At 37.4% G+C, this 14539-nt stretch overlaps 1 protein-coding gene and 1 long non-coding RNA gene across 2 annotated transcripts; one reads left to right on the forward strand and one right to left on the reverse strand.

Annotated features, from left to right (window-relative positions):
- Positions 1-6120: 6120 nt before the first annotated feature.
- On the reverse strand, positions 6121-11867 carry LOC147926774 (uncharacterized). Its single transcript, XM_087489556.1, has 2 exons — positions 8304-11867; positions 6121-6502 (listed from the first exon to the last, which is right to left on the reverse strand). Exon 1 carries the CDS (start codon positions 9455-9457, stop codon positions 8636-8638), a length of 822 nt encoding a protein of 273 aa, XP_087345682.1. The 5' UTR covers positions 9458-11867; the 3' UTR covers positions 6121-6502; positions 8304-8635.
- Positions 11868-13236: 1369 nt separating this feature from the next.
- LOC147926775 (uncharacterized) lies at positions 13237-13721 on the forward strand. The gene is made up of 2 exons (XR_015581799.1): positions 13237-13373; positions 13474-13721. It is a non-coding gene; the product is annotated as an uncharacterized LOC147926775 (long non-coding RNA).
- The last annotated feature ends 818 nt before the right edge of the window (positions 13722-14539 follow it).

Here is a 14539-nt window from a genome sequence, read left to right on the forward strand (position 1 = left end):
GAATTGAACTTAAGTTTTGCATTTTTGCAGTATTTTATAATTGACATGTCCTAAACATTCCTGCCAAGAAGTAAACGACTCAACCAAGTAAGCAATAGGGTTATCTTTCATTTCAGCAACATAAACAAAAACTACATTTTTTTGAAGGACTATCATTATAGACATCTTGATCAACCAACCCTTAACAAAACCCTTTCCCAGATACACCCTATTTTATTTAAGAATTAACATATCAGACTCAAAGTTAATGGAAAAACCATTATTTCTTAGTACTATTAAAGGGATGAGATTCTTCCACATGTCAGGTATGTGCTTCAAGTTGTGCAAGGTGAGCTCACGATTAGAAGTTAGCTTCAAACTACTTTGCCCTTACCTTCAATCTTGGAAAGCTGCTCATTTGATTTTTTCTTCACGTAGGTGGTGAACATCATCTTGTCAGAGCATATGTGTGTGGTAGCACAAGTCTCATAGTACTACTCCACTGGATTGTCTTCCACCATGTTGCATTCTGTAACCACCGCAACCATGTCTTTTTCAGTTAGGTTTGCCTAGCTCTTGATATCCTTGGCTTTTCTTTTGGAAACTTTAACCTTGTCCCAAATCTTGCCACAATGATAAAACTTTCCTTTAACTTCCTCTCAAGGTTGCTCTTCTTTAAGTTTGTTGCAGATGACACCTTCAAGGCCTTATGAGGAATAAAGATCCCTTTAACCTTGCCTTTCAGCTTGGCATTATGCTTAACTACATGGACATCATGCCTTTAATTTTGAGCACCTAAATGAGCCCCATAATTGTTGTCCTCAATTCTCAACCTTCAGATGAGATCATTAAGAGACATTGTCTTACTTTTGAAGTTAAGGTAATTCTTGAAATCCGACCAGCCTGGTGGTAGCTTCTCAATCAAGACATTAGTTTTGAAGACGTTGCAGATCGACATCCCTTCCAACTCTATCTCTTGAAAGATGTGTAGAAGAGATATTCTTGGTTTGGAATCCACCATTTTGAAGTTTAGATACATTGTAGTTGAATATTTATGCATTCCAGACTCATCAGTCTTGTATTTATTCTCGAAAGACAGCCACAATGCTTTTGATGTTTGGTATATACTATAGAGTTCGTAAAGATCATTGACCAAACGGTTAAGAATCTGATATTTGGAACAATAGTCCCCTTGAGCCCAATTATCCAAACTCCCAACCACATACACATCTGTAACGCCTTGTAGAAGCATTGGTGGATCCTCTGTGACTTATCTTTCCATGTTCATGTTGGCCAGATAGTAGTGCATCTTGTTTTGCCAAGTTTTGAACCCAACTTTGCCACCAAACCCTCCCCCAAACTTAAATTAAACTGTCCCTTGTGTAAGAGAAATTTGAAAAATGATTTGAAAATCGAAACAATACAAAACAACAAACAACACAATGTTATGAACAAAGGATTGGGGAAAGAGGGACCTTAAGGCTGCTGGAAGAAGTTCCTAATATCACTACTCATATTGAACTTCTGGAGGGGACGAAGGGTACCCAATCTGGTACTCAGACATGCGCTCGGCCGAGCATCTTGGAGGTGATGGTAGAGAGTCTGGTCGAGCATAGCGAGACGGATAGAAATGCTTTCCTGGATGACCATAGTACTGAGGGTGAGCATAGGCAAGATCAATATGGCATTCTAGCTGATAACGAGGATAAGCTTGACCATAGTGATAGCCTGGATAGCCATAGTGAGCTGGTCGAGTGCCTTTAGAATCTGTTGTTCTGGGCGAGATAAACCTCTTCCTTTCTGCATAGGCTCATATGACGATGCTCTTGATGGTTCCACTGGGATTTTGGCTCTAGGCATGGTTCTTGTTGAATTACTTCTTCAGAAATGCTCACCAGTTGCTGAAGATGTAGTTCCTTCCTTTAGCTCTTGAATTTGATCACCTTGGACTTCACTGAGTTAGACATCTTCTTCATCTTTTCCTTCAAAAGACTTAATGGTCTTACCATGCCATTTGTTCCAACGCTGAAGAAGACTTACCATTCTACTAGTCTATATTACTCCTTTACTATCCCTTAGATGAGGTTCATAATTCTCAAATTTGCACTTCTCTTCCTCATCCTCCATTTCTACATCCTCTCTTTCTTCACTTCTTCTCAAAAGTGTTGTTATATCAACTAGAAGCTCGGTTGTTGGCCAAAAGTCAATATTGAGTCCATACCTTATTGTAGTTGCTTGGATATTGGGAAGAACAATCTGAGCCTTCCCAACTGCAAGGTGATCAAAGTTGAAGAGATTATGGTCTTGAGGTTTCTCCTTTGCTAGAATGAGAGCATTGGTGAAGTGGGGGATATCAATCCACTTTGGCATGGTCTCCTTGGGTTTGGCTAGGAGTGGCACATTCACAGCCACCAGAATGGGTGTGATGATTCCTTCTATACAAAGCTCTCCAACTGAACCTTTCCTATACAACTTAGCTGCCCACACCTTGTAGTAAGTCAATTGATCAATTAAGGCCATGGAAAGGTCTGAATCAGCTCTATTCCTATATAGAGCCTTTCAATCTATTGTTGAAGGCAAAATCCCACAAAGTGCTATATCTATCATCTTTAAGTTCTCCCTAATTGAGATTTCCAGTCTCCTTTGATGTGTGTGGTTTTTCAGTCCAAATCTTTTACTTAAAAAGACCACACGGCAGCTGAAAGTGTACAGCTAATCGGTAGTAGTATTTAAGGTTCGATCCCAGAGAGAGAGTTGTTGTTGAGAGAATCCGTCAGAAGAGATGTAAGGCTAGGACTCAATGAAAATGGGGTTTTCGTTGTCACGGTTGTAAGTAAGCAATAACGTATATAAAAGCAAATAAAATAAATGAGAAAACATTGGGCATCAAGGGAAATTGCAGGGGATTGATGATCTATCTATCTAAAAAAGTTTAGGATTGGTTTGTTTATCTAAGACTCAGACTACAAAACACGAAAGAACCATTAACTTATAGGTCACAAGCTAACCGTCTAAGATCCCTATACTCCTTTACTCAACTATCGCAGGCAACGACACATAGATCAAAGCATTTAAAACAGGTTCGATTCAAATCCATGAAGTTTCCATAGGTAAGTGGTATGTGCTTCCAATGACACGACACACATCTAAGCTAGGTCAATCACATATGCAAGTTTTTAGCGACTCAAACACACTTTAGATCATAGTTAGTTTATGAGGCTAACTTAAAGCATTAAGCAAAAACTTAGAATTAAAGTATATAATAAACATAATATAAATCTAACAAACCCTAAAAATTGCCACATAAACTAAGATCATCTCTCCCCTTTGATTATTCCTTTAAACCCAACTAGAAAACTACTCTAGCATGTTTAAGGGAATTATCAAAGCAAGGTTTAAATAATTCATAAACAAAAAAGAATAAATAGAGAAAATGGTTTTAGATATTACTTCAATGATTGTAAACAAAGTTGTAAAGATCTTCTTCCTTAGAAATCTAGAACAAACGATGTAACAAAGAAAGAGAAAGAGTTTGTGAACTTCAAAAGCTTCAAGGAGAGGAATGAGAGAGAGCTTCTGGTCGTCGGCTGCTCCTCTGGTCGTCGTCTATTTGGGGCTTCTTTTTGTGCACACTCTAAACTCTAGGTTTAGATGAGTATTTATAGGATATTGAAGGCTTAGGGTTTTGTAAGAGTAAAAACGTTTTTTCTTGTTGAGTGCAGGACAAGGGGAGGCTGAAGAAGGTTCTCGACGGTCGTGACCCCTCTGGACCGGGCCGCCATGAAGGTTGCTAATCGGACTGTCATTCAAGTCCACTTGGCTTCAAACTTATCTTCTTGCCGGTTTAAGACACATTCTTGTAAATAGGGTATATCTTCCAAATGGCTGAACAAAATAACTTGATTCAACTTTGAGGAGAAAGATGACTCTTCCAACTTTCCATAAACGCCAAGTTCGTCAAAATATGAGCTCTGGAAGCTCTTCAAAAGTATCTCGTACTGTAAAGCTCTGAATCTTTTATGAAACGTATTTGCCTTGTCTTTTGGTCTTTTTTGCTATAAAACTTGTCAAACTTTCTTGAAACCTAAAATACTTGATAATAGACATTAAAGACTTGAAATTATGTCAAACTCTCCTAAATACATATTAAAACTATAACTAAAATAGATAAATGATAATGTTATCATCCTTCATAGCAAAGAAGGTGTTGGCTAAAGCTCTATAGAAATACCTTAAAACTAGAGTTCTTATTTGTGAGCTCTTGGTGTTGGAGGAGTAGTAGGGCTTCTTGTCTCCAATTTATTGCCATAATTAGAGGAGCTCATCCTTTGGAATGAAAATGTCCAGTTCACTTCCGACATCAAACCCATAAAACTGTGCAACTTCCTTGATTGTGAGCTTTATAATGATATCCTTTGATTGTGAAGGTGATGAAGTCTGGTCCTTTCTCCACATCTGGTTCATCCTCAAAAATATTCATCCTAAGAGAGGCTAAGAATTCACTACTCTCCTCTTGGTAGGCCTCCAAGTGCATGCTCATAATCTGCTCAACTTGCACGTTTCAAATAGAAACTCCACATCTTCTGCTATCCCAAGCTTCTCCATAGTTTGGCTATCTAGTTCCCTTATATTGCATCTCGCACCACTAGAACTCGACCTCTACATAACATCAAACTTCCACTTGTACCCGTTACCATGATTGTCGCCCTTGCTAGGAACAGAAACAGACTGCAATTGATCTCGCCTTGGCTGCAAGGGAGGATTAACCACCACAACCTGTGCCCTCAAGTCATTCTTTAGGTCAGCTGCAAATTCCACCAGCTCCACTCTCGTAGTGTAGCCTCACCCTCAACTGGGTCCTTGAAACTCGCTTTCTTGTGGTGGTGATGATGATTGGTGAATGAGATATGAATGAATGGGTGGAAAGCAAGGGGTTTCAGTTCCCTTTATGATGTTGCAGTATAAAGGGTGTCAATCCAAATCTGAGTGAGATGCAAGCAATCAGGACATGCACATTTATCTAAGTTGAGCCAAATATGTAGGATGTTTGTCACTAACAACCTAATGATGAATGTAAAATGCATAATGTAAAAGCTAAATGGACAAGACACTAAATGCAAATGGAACAGAATGATTAGGACAATGATGAAACTATAACAGAAATCAAACTAATGCAAGGCAAGTAGTAAACTAATGCAAGGCAAGTAATGAACAGGATTGAACTGAAAACTAAGTAAATGCAACAGGGATGCAACTAAAATGAAACAGGAAATAAGACAGGACAAACACAAAGCATAAACAAGAATTCTGGGGATGAGCTCGAGCAAGCACTCGATCGAGTGTGCGATCGAGTACAGGGTCAAGTCCGACAAATGCGAGAAACAGAGCAAACCTAATAAAACAGAGCAAGACAAAAAACGAATCAAACAACAAGCAAACAACAGGATTTAAGCTAGGAAATCAATAGACAAGAAAGGTCTTAGGGATGGTTTCATGGGCTGGACTTTAGATTGTGGTTATCTAACTTGGTCAACAAGTCTCAATCAACATGAGCTAATATATATACAATGATCTCCTAGAACATGCTAATCCACTCTCATGGCAAAAACAATCAAGCTCATATATTTCTAGACCAGTTCTCACATAGCAAATAACATATACAAGCAAGCATTAAACAACAGATCATTTATGTCAAAAATCAAACAAGACATCTAATCTCTTAGCATGCCTAATGAAAATATCTAGATCTAGCCTTATCTTGCAACCTAGACATTGGTGTGATGCTAAGAAGCTTGAGATCAAACCCTACCCTCTCGGTTATAGGATCAGCATAGAGAATATCTAGCCTAGAAGATATCTAAAACAATCAAGGTTGACCAGATCAAACAACCACAAACATCATCCAGCCTAAACCATCCCTAAGAGCTAAGCAAACTACTCACAATCACACATGATTATCAACGAAATCATAAACCCAGAAATCAAAGAAACTTGCATGCTTAGAAATATAAAACAAAGATCTACAATATTGAAGAAGGAATCAAACTCGAATTCTTAATATTTTGAAAGTTATGAAACCCAAAAATATCAAGGAATCTCTTGTTTTTCTTCAAAAGTAGAGGAGAGATCTAAGAAAATAAAAAGGCAAAAAGCATAAATTCCCAAAAGGGTAAATACTAGGTTTGTAGAATATCTAAAAAAGCTGGACTCCTTGGTGGCTGCAGGGTACAAGGCATTATATAGAAAAATGTGTGGAAGCCCTAATAATGCTAAAAGACAAAATAGCTAGGCGGCTCGGTCAGCTCGACCTGGTGCTCGGTCGAGTGACCGGTTGAGTTGGCTTTTCTTCTGTTTCTTCCACTCGGTCGAGTCCTTCTCCGCACACGGTCGAGTGTCTGGTCGAGTGAGCGGTCGAGTGGAACTCCGGACCTTGGTTCTTCAGCTCTAACTCTCTTGCTTTCTCCTCTTGATAGCTTCACTCCTCTATAGCATTGCTTCCATGCTCCTTAGGCTCCAAAATCACCTGTTTATGCAAAAAAATATGCCAATGCAATGCAATTATACTCTAATGCATGAACAGTCCTAAAGCTACACAATAATGGCCAAAATGGATAGGAAAAGATGCAAAAAATGTGAATATACTAAAGGAAAACAGGGTAAAATATATGAACATCAACACCCCCAAACTTAGTCTTTGCTTGCCGCCAAGCAAATAAACAAGACATAAGAAGGTAGGTGAGGTTTGAAAGTGGGATCTCAGCTCCTAAAGCTTGCCAATAAACCAGCTAGAATCAATGTCCAAGTTACTAGTACTATGATGCAAGTTGAATGAGCTGTACTTAAAGATTTTAGACAAGCCTATCACAACCTTTACTGATTTGAGCCTTAGATGTCCACATGCATTCAAATCAACCATTTCCTTTAACATTCATTAATCAAGAACATGAATCAATTCTATGCAATGCTTCAAACTCATTTGGCTTGGAGATAGTGGTTTTGAGACAATGATGGTCTCTCTTTAGAGTGGGGCTTATCAATATCAAGGTTCTCTCATAAAAATGGATTGAGCTTTAGAAGAAGGCTAAAGGTAAGAACACTTAGACACATACAAGAACAAAACCTTGTCTACCCAAAGGCACCCAAAGTGTTTATCCTATCAGTCTAAACCCAAATGATCCTAGTTCTACCCTTTAACTTCTTTACTTCTCTTTCACCCTTTTCTCTTTTGATTTTAAAGTCTTAGGAGAGGTTTCTTATTTGATCTTTCTTGTGGAATGGGGGATTTTCTTTCTTATTTGCTATGGTTCTCTTTTCTTCTTATTCTTAAGACATAAAAGCATTTTGCTAGAACCAACTTCAACAATCTTATACTTCCAATTCTTTCACTAGACTTTGATTTTATTTAAACACATTCCCCTCCTAAAAACTCTAACCTTTTCTTTCTCTTTTTCCTCTTTTCTTTTCAAAATAGCTAAGTCCCAATCCCAACAAGTGAACCACCTAGTCCTATCTAGTTTGAAAATTGCAAACTAGAACTACACAAGGCTTTACTCTTGTCAGTTCAAACCTAATACTTTCTACCAAGCTCAATCCCAAAATAGGCCTCACACACACAAGAATAAACATGGCTTGAAAGAAGGGTTGGTTAAGGGGTAGGGGAAACTGATTTTAATGGATTAATCAGCTACTTGGATCAACAAGAGTGGTAAAAAGGAGAAAGATGATCCAAATATGTGTATGGTATCCATGAGTTTAAGCAATGCACAAGTTGATAATTGAAAGTCAATATTAGGTTCTTATAAGTAGGAAATGGCATCAAGTCACAACATGCTTCAATTTAGACCAAATGCAATGCAGGAATTCAAGGCTTGGTTCAATCTTATGCTTCTAACCACTCAACTAGCATCAAAGTTCTATTAACTTGGGCATTGATCCTAGTTTGGTGAATTAAGCAAGCTAACAAGGCAAAACTCATCATAGATCCCTAATGCAAATATTTGACAGTCCTACATGAAACATGCTAAACAAGATTTTAATATGCAATGCAAACTACATGAACACTCTTTTTTATATAAAGATTTTTGCAAAAATTTTTAAATTTTTAGGGTTTTTCTATGCCTTAGATGCTATGCAAATACTAACATGATGATGCTAAAAGTTTGAAATAAGAAAACAAACACAACATCAAATACTATCTCAAACCCTCCCCCAAACTTAAATCACACAGTCCTCTGTGTGAGAGAAATTTGTAAGAGGATTGAAGACTAAAACAAAGAACAATATGAGATGCAATGATATTTACAAGGATAAGGTGATAGTGTTACCTCATGGATTGTGGAAGAAGCTGTCCACATCCTCATTCATGTTGTCAAAAGTGTAGTTAGGCTCTTGTTGTTGACTTGGAGGAGGAGATTGGGGCAACTCGACTAGGGCCATCGACTGGTACTCGGTCGAGTTCTCGGTCGAGTGGGGGGTCGAGTTGGATTGCGAGTCTTCTTTTCTTCCTCTATTTAGACTCCCTTGCTTCCCTGACCATGAAAACACCAAAACAAAAATCAAAATACCAAAAATCCTAAGCAATATAAACAGAGATACCTTAGGGACTTCCTCCCTAGTGAGCTTGTTTAAAGTCACTAAGCTTGACTTTGATGCCTTTTCAGGCTTGGTTTAGAGACCAAGGAGGTGATGAAATCCCCCCTGGTTCTACTTGATAACCTTGGTGTTGTTCCTTGATCACTACTTCCTTAACTCTTGAACCATGTTTCTTCTTAAACTTGAGTCTTGGTCTTGCCTTCTTCAAAGACCTCTTGTTGAGCTGAACTTGAAGATCCTTCACTAAACCAGCTAACATTTGAACTGAACCCTTTAGTTCTTGGACAGTCATGGCTTGGGCTGAACCTTTAACCCTAGGGTCCTCTCCATCTTCAAAAACCTCACAACTAGCTTTTTCCTCTACCACAAAGTGCTGACCTTCAATAGTAAGGTGATGTGTTGAATTCTTAATGTCAAATTTCTTAGTGAAGTCTTTAGCAAGGTGGAGCTTGATGGTTCCCATCGTAACATCAATTACAGCCCCAGCTGTGGCCAAGAATGGTCTCCCCAAGATGAGAGGATCTTCTGGCTCTTGATCCATGTTCATGATTACAAAATCAGTTGGGATTCTAGCCTTCCCTATCTTGACTGGAAAATCTTCAATCACTCCAAGCACATCCCTCTTGGATCCATCTGTTAGGCCAATATAGAGATTGCAAGGCTTAAAATGTTCATATCCCAACTTCTCAGCCACTGAGTATGGCATTAAGCTCACTAAAGCTCCTAGGTCACATAGACACTTGTTGAAGTGCATATAGCTGATGGAGCAAGGTAGGTTAAATGAACCTGGATCTTCAAGTTTTGTTGGGATAATAGCTTTCCCAATCTCTTTCAAATCCTTCATGTCTTGATCTTGAGATTTCTGGTTGGATAATTCAAGAAGCATGTCCTTGAGGAAAGGTTACTTAGCATATTTTTCCAAAGGAGGTCCTCTCTCTTCCTCTTTCTTCTCAATGACAACCTCTTGTAGTATGGGCCTCACTTCTCTCTTCTCAATGACAACCTCTTCCTTCAAAGTCATCACTTCCTCTTGTTGCAAAGCCATCACTTCCCTTTTCTCAATTATCTCCCTGAGTTCTTTCAGCTTTTGTGCCTTGAAATGCCCTGGGAATGGTAGAGGCGGTTTGTAAGCAGGAGGGATGTATCTAGCAGGCTTAACAGCTTCAGTGTCTTTAACTCGATCGGCCACTCGATCTAGCACTCGGTCGAGTGCTGGATCGAGCACCTGGTCGAGTGCTTTGATGAATTCAGTCAGTTGTGCACAATCTCACTCTGGGCTTCAATAAATGATGAATCCTCCCCACCCTTAACCTCACTGTCCTCAGTGACAGCTTCTTCATAGAGATTAATAGCTTTAGCTGTAAACTCCCTTGGGTTTTGAATAGCTTCTTCAGGAAGTTGGTTTGGCTTAGGAGCTGAAGGAGAAGCAATGGAGCTTTCCATGTACTTGACCTTAGAGTTCAGGTGAGTAGAATAGGAATTCAACGTTTGGTTCAGCTCTGCAAACTGCTTTGCTACCTCAATCTGCCCAGTTGCTTGCCCAAGTAAAAGTTGCTGCATCATAGCTCTTAAGTCTGGTTCTTGGCCTTGGGAGGTCTGAAACATTGGAGGGTGACACTATTGAGCCTGGAACCCTGGTTGTTGTTGCGTGGGTACATAATGGAACATACTGCTTTGAAACATGATTACTGACTCGAACTGACACTCGGTCGAGCACTGGCTCGAGTTGAAGGTCGAGTCGACTGAGATGAAAAGTCTATTTGAATCCGGGTTCTGACTCGAGCAAGTACTCGAACACACACTCGGTCGAGTGGTGGTCGAGTTGAAGGTCGAGTTGGTACCTGAAACTCAAAACAACTAAGCAGAAGAAGAATCTTGATCAGTAGTGATCAAAGTAGATACAGAACTCAATCTTAGACTTATGTAGATCCTAAATGTCACAAACAAACACTCAAAAGTGGCAACGGCGCCAAATTGAAACTCGCTTTCTTGTGGTGGTGATGATGATTGGTGAATGAGATATGAATGAATGGGTGGAAAGCAAGGGGTTTCAATTCCCTTTATGATGCTGCAGTATAAAGGGTGTCAATCCAAATCTGAGTGAGATGCAAGCAATCATGACATGCACATTTGTCACTAACAACCTAATGATGAATGTAAAATGCAGAATGTAAAAGCTAAATGGACAAGACACTAAATGCAAATGGAACAGAATGATTATGACAATGATGAAACTAGAACAGAAATCAAACTAATGCAAGGCAAGTAGTAAACTAATGCAAGGCAAGTAATGAACAGGATTGAACTGAAAACGAAGTAAATGCAACAGGGATGCAACTAAAATGAAACAGGAAATAAGACAGGACAAACACAAAGCATAAACAAGAATTCTGGGGATGAGCTCGAGCAAGCACTCAATCGAGTGTGCGATCGAGTACAGGGTCGAGTCGGACAAATGCGAGAAACAGAGCAAACCTAATAAAACAGAGCAAGACAAAAACGAATCAAACAACAAGCAAACAACAGGATTTAAGCTAGGAAATCAATAGACAAGAAAAGTCTTAGGGATGGATTCATGGGCTGGACTTTAGATTGTGGTTATCTAACTTGGTCAACAAATCTCAATCAACATGAGCTAATCTCTAGACAATGATCTCCTAAAACATGTTAATCCACTCTCATGGCAAAAACAATCAAGCTCATATATTTCTAGACCAGTTCTCACATAGCAAAGAACATATACAAGCAAGCATTAAATAACAGATCATTTATGTCAAAAAATTAAACAAGACATCTAATCTCTTAGCATGCCTGATGAAAATCTCTAGATCTAGCCTTATCTTGCAACCTAGACATTGGTGTGATGCTAAGAAGCTTGAGATCAAACCCTACCCTCTCGGTTAGAGGATCAGCTTAGAGAATATCTAGTCTATAAGATATCTAAAACAATCAAGCTTGACCAGATCAAACAACCACAAACATCATTCAGCCTAAATCATCCCTAAGAGCTAAGCAAACTACTCACAATCACACATGATGATCAACGAAATCATAAACCCAGAAATCAATGAAACTTGCATGATTAGAAAGATAAAACAGAGATCTACAATATTGAAGAAGGAATCAAACTCGAATTCTTAATATTTTGAAAAAGTTATGAAACCAACAAATATCAAGGAATCTTTTGTTTTTCTTCAAAAGTAGAGGAGAGATCTAAGAAAATAAAAAGGCAAAAAGCATAAATTCCAAAAAGGGTAAATACTAGGTTTGTAGAATATCTAAAAAAGCTGGACTCCTTGGTGGCTGCAGGGTACAAGGCATTATATAGAAAAAGGAGTGGAAGCCCTAAAAATGTTAAAAGACAAAATAGCTAGGCGGCTCGGTCAGCTCGACCTGGTGCTCGGTCGAGTGATTTCTTCTGTTCCTTCCACTCGGTCGAGTCTTTCTCCGCACACGGTCGAGTGTTTGGTCGAGTGGAACTCTGGACCTTGGTTCTTCAGCTCTAACTCCCTTGCTTTCTCCTTTTGATAGCTTCACTCCTCTTTAGCATTGCTTCCATGCTCCTTAGACTCCAAAATCACCTGTTTATGCAAGAAAATATGCCAATGCAATGCAACTATACTCTAATGCGTGAACAGTCCTAAAGCTACACAATAATGGCCAAAATAGATAGGAAAAGATGCAAAAGATGTGAATATACTAAAAAAAATAAGGTAAAATATATAAACATCAGTCCTAAGGTCATCACGAAAGACCAACTTAATTTAAAGCTATTTGAAAGTAGTAATTAAATTATTTTAATTGTGAGGATATAAAATTATTAATTTATCAACCTGCAAAAGTTTAGTTTTACCGATCCACAAATGTAGAACATTGAAAACACTTTTTTTCATAGACTATGTATTGCACCTTCATTTAACAATAATAATCAAACTACAACATATAAATCAAAAAAATCTACATAATTATTTATCATATGTATTATATGATAATTCAAAATAATTTGTAGCTAAAATCAAAGAAATATGCTAGGAGAATCATACTTTTAAATCAAAACCTTCCCAGTTTAATAATTAAAAAAAAAAATCTAGTATAGTATCAAATCTTTGTTTGTTTTTTCAATTTTGATTACTTAACTATTTCTTTTAATACAATAGTACTTGTTTTCCATATTTAATGAGAAAGAGAAAAGTGATTTTCTTAAAATAATTATTATTTAGAAGTTTTAATTATTTTTAAAATTAATATATATATATATATATATATTGACCTTTAATAAGAAAATTTAAAATAGTTTTAAGACCAATGACATTTGATATATTTACTTACAAAAAAGTGTAAAACCTAATAATATATGCTCCTATTTAATAGTACAGATAGATCTATAATATAAATATAAGGTTGACCAAATATTCAACATAGATAAATTTATTATTGTAGTTACCATTTAAATATGACAAATTAGGAGATTTAAAAAAATCAATATTTTTCCAATCCTTGACTACCAAAAAAAATGATCCTATCTTATGCTATAAATAAGTACCCATATATGCTATAAATTATTTAGTCAACCATCATATCCTACAATATATATAGAAATTAAAAGTTGAATAGTTTTCAACATAATAATTCGAAAAAGATATTAGGAAATTTATTTTATGGAGGGATCACATCTCTATATATATATAACTCTTAGTGTTTCGGTTATGTTGCATTCACAAAACAAATAATTAAAAAAATGACTTTCTCATACAAATCTTTTTTTTTTGTATTCTTGTGTTTGGTTGTTCTCTTGATCTCAAGTATGGAAAAAAAAATCTATTTTTTAATTGAAACCTATATGATATGCTTCTTTACATTATATATATTATGTTTTTTAATTTGTTTTATTAAATATTACAGAAGTTGCAGAAGCTGATGTTACACCGAAACATGTCGATTATGTGATAGGTTCTTGCAAGACAACTCAAGAGTGTATCATAAAATGTTTTGAGGTACACTTGCATCACGGAAGATGTTATCGGGTGGCAGATGACCCTGAAATGACATGTGCTTGCTATTATTAAATAATAATATATTAAGATACTGAAGTGTGGACATGTTATCTTTCAATGTATAATAATAATAACAATAATATTATTTTGGAGCAATTTCATTTTGTTTGATGCAAATAATAGCTTAATTTAATCGTGAATGTTTGCAACAAGTAAGTTTGTAGCCCATAGACAAGTTTTTAGAGGTATTAAGCTGTAGAAGGAGCGTCAAGATTTACTCAAGATGTTGCGCTGCCTTCTATTTAACCTCTCTAAATATATAATTCGAATATTGAAGCTGTTAAATCAACCCTAAGCTGCTACTTAATTTGACATGTATAGTTTTTATATGCCTGCTATCAAATAAGCAAATCGAATGCTATAACACCATGGTGTGAAGAGAGGTTTTAAAAGACTTTATTTTAATTATCTATATCACCAAAGTGCAATTATGTTTTTGGTCAAACGTCCTAACAGAACTACACAGCTACGCGTGATTATGTTGGAGTAGTTTAATGATGGGTGACCTTCTCGGAAATGATTGTTGGAACTATGCGAGTGAGGATAAAACACAAGAAAAAATTATGTGATGATTTACAGGGTTAGTAAACAAGTCTTTAAAAGCATCGGATATGGGTGGGCCCACAGCCTAGTGAGAGATAAAACATCACAATGTCCTACCAACCCCATATTCCCTCACTGGAATACCTCATGACGACACAATGAACATCAACATGCCACAAAGGCCGCCACTAAGGCCAACAAATGTTCTAACAGGACCGCCACAAAGGCTGAAAATGTCTAAACACACTGCCACCAAGGCCAAACAAATGTCCTCAACAGGACTACCATCCCGAAGGACCGTCACGAAGACCACTCGTCCCAAAAGACCGTCACGAAGACCACTCGTCCCAAAAGACCGTCAAGAAGACCAC

The sequence above is a fragment of the Camelina sativa genome, chromosome 15 (genome assembly GCF_030686135.1).
Source record: "Camelina sativa cultivar CO46 ecotype springtype chromosome 15, ASM3068613v1".
In the NCBI taxonomy this organism is placed as follows: domain Eukaryota; kingdom Viridiplantae; phylum Streptophyta; class Magnoliopsida; order Brassicales; family Brassicaceae; genus Camelina; species Camelina sativa.